We start from the raw sequence: 1,026 nt of genomic DNA on the forward strand, positions 1-1,026 counted from the left end.
TGGGCGGGGTGCCACCAAGGTGAGGAGCGTGAGGGGCCGACCGGAGGTGGCTCCATGGGCACTCTCCTCACGGTGCTCCACTCCCCGCGCCCACAGTCCACAACGAAGACCCACGTGATCTGCTGTGTTCGCCGCGTGGGGTTTCAGCCTCGAGCCCACGCCCAGGGCTCCCCCAGGAAGCTGAGGCTCCTCGGGGAGCGAGTTTGAGCAGCAGGCTCACAGCGCCGCCCATGCTTCTGCGCCCGAGTCCGGCCCAGTGAGGGTGCGAACAGCCAGGCTGGGCTTGGAAGCGCCCCCTGGTTGGGAACACCAGGCCCCGCAGGGAGTCGTCGGGAAGATGGGAGGAAAAGAGGGGGTGTCTCCCTGTAGGGCAGTGAGGAGAGGCCGCATGGCTTGGGGCCCACCTTTGAGAGTCGTCAGCAGGGACCCCAAGTCTGAGGGCCTGAGGGTGCAGCAGCAGCTCGGGGAAAGGTCGAAAGACAACGAGCCCTGGATGAGGCGTTTCCGGTCCCCAGTTAGGAGCCCTGGTGGGTGTACCCCCGCTGCACCCCCACACGTGCACCCCAAACGTGTTCCCAGGGCGAACGTAAGCCTGAAACCCTACCCAGGCAGGGGGATGCCATCAGACACCGCAGACCAGCTCAGAGGTGCTGCCAGTGGGGACCCGGACCCAGGGGACCCAACCAGGTGACCAGGTACACAGAGCAGACTACCAGGTCTGTCTCCGGGGTATCAGCTCGACCCCCGGGGCTCCTGGGTGCTGAGGAAGGAGGGGTCAGATGGAGAAGCCGTCTGAGGCGCTGGGACCCCCGGGGAGCGGAGCGGAGGGGTGGCCGCGGACACTCACCTTCTTGCAGGCCTGGTACCAGTTTGTAAACAATGTCTTGCATGGTCCTATCATGACTGGGGGAGGAGAGAGAAGCCAATCACCACACGCATCAGCCCACCCAGCTCTGGGGCCTCTCGGCGGGTCGCCCCAAGCCCCGTCTGGAGCTGAGGGTGGCGTGGGGGAGGAGAGCTGGGACA

The 1,026-nt window shown here is 66.0% G+C and overlaps 1 protein-coding gene across 1 annotated transcript in view; it reads right to left on the bottom strand.

Annotated features, from left to right (window-relative positions):
• The window catches only part of PCGF3 (polycomb group ring finger 3), a 9,275-nt gene extending 8,377 nt beyond the window's left edge, over positions 1-898 (bottom strand). The window contains exon 1 of the mRNA XM_013007830.2: positions 848-898. Coding sequence (XP_012863284.2) covers positions 848-890 — 43 coding nt within the window. The 5' untranslated portion in view covers positions 891-898. The remainder of the gene's footprint in view (positions 1-847) is intronic.
• Between the last annotated feature and the right edge of the window lie 128 nt (positions 899-1,026).

The sequence above is a fragment of the Echinops telfairi genome, unplaced genomic scaffold (assembly GCF_000313985.2).
Source record: "Echinops telfairi isolate 266 unplaced genomic scaffold, ASM31398v2 ScPeMD7_28;HRSCAF=97, whole genome shotgun sequence".
In the NCBI taxonomy this organism is placed as follows: Eukaryota; Metazoa; Chordata; class Mammalia; order Afrosoricida; family Tenrecidae; genus Echinops; species Echinops telfairi.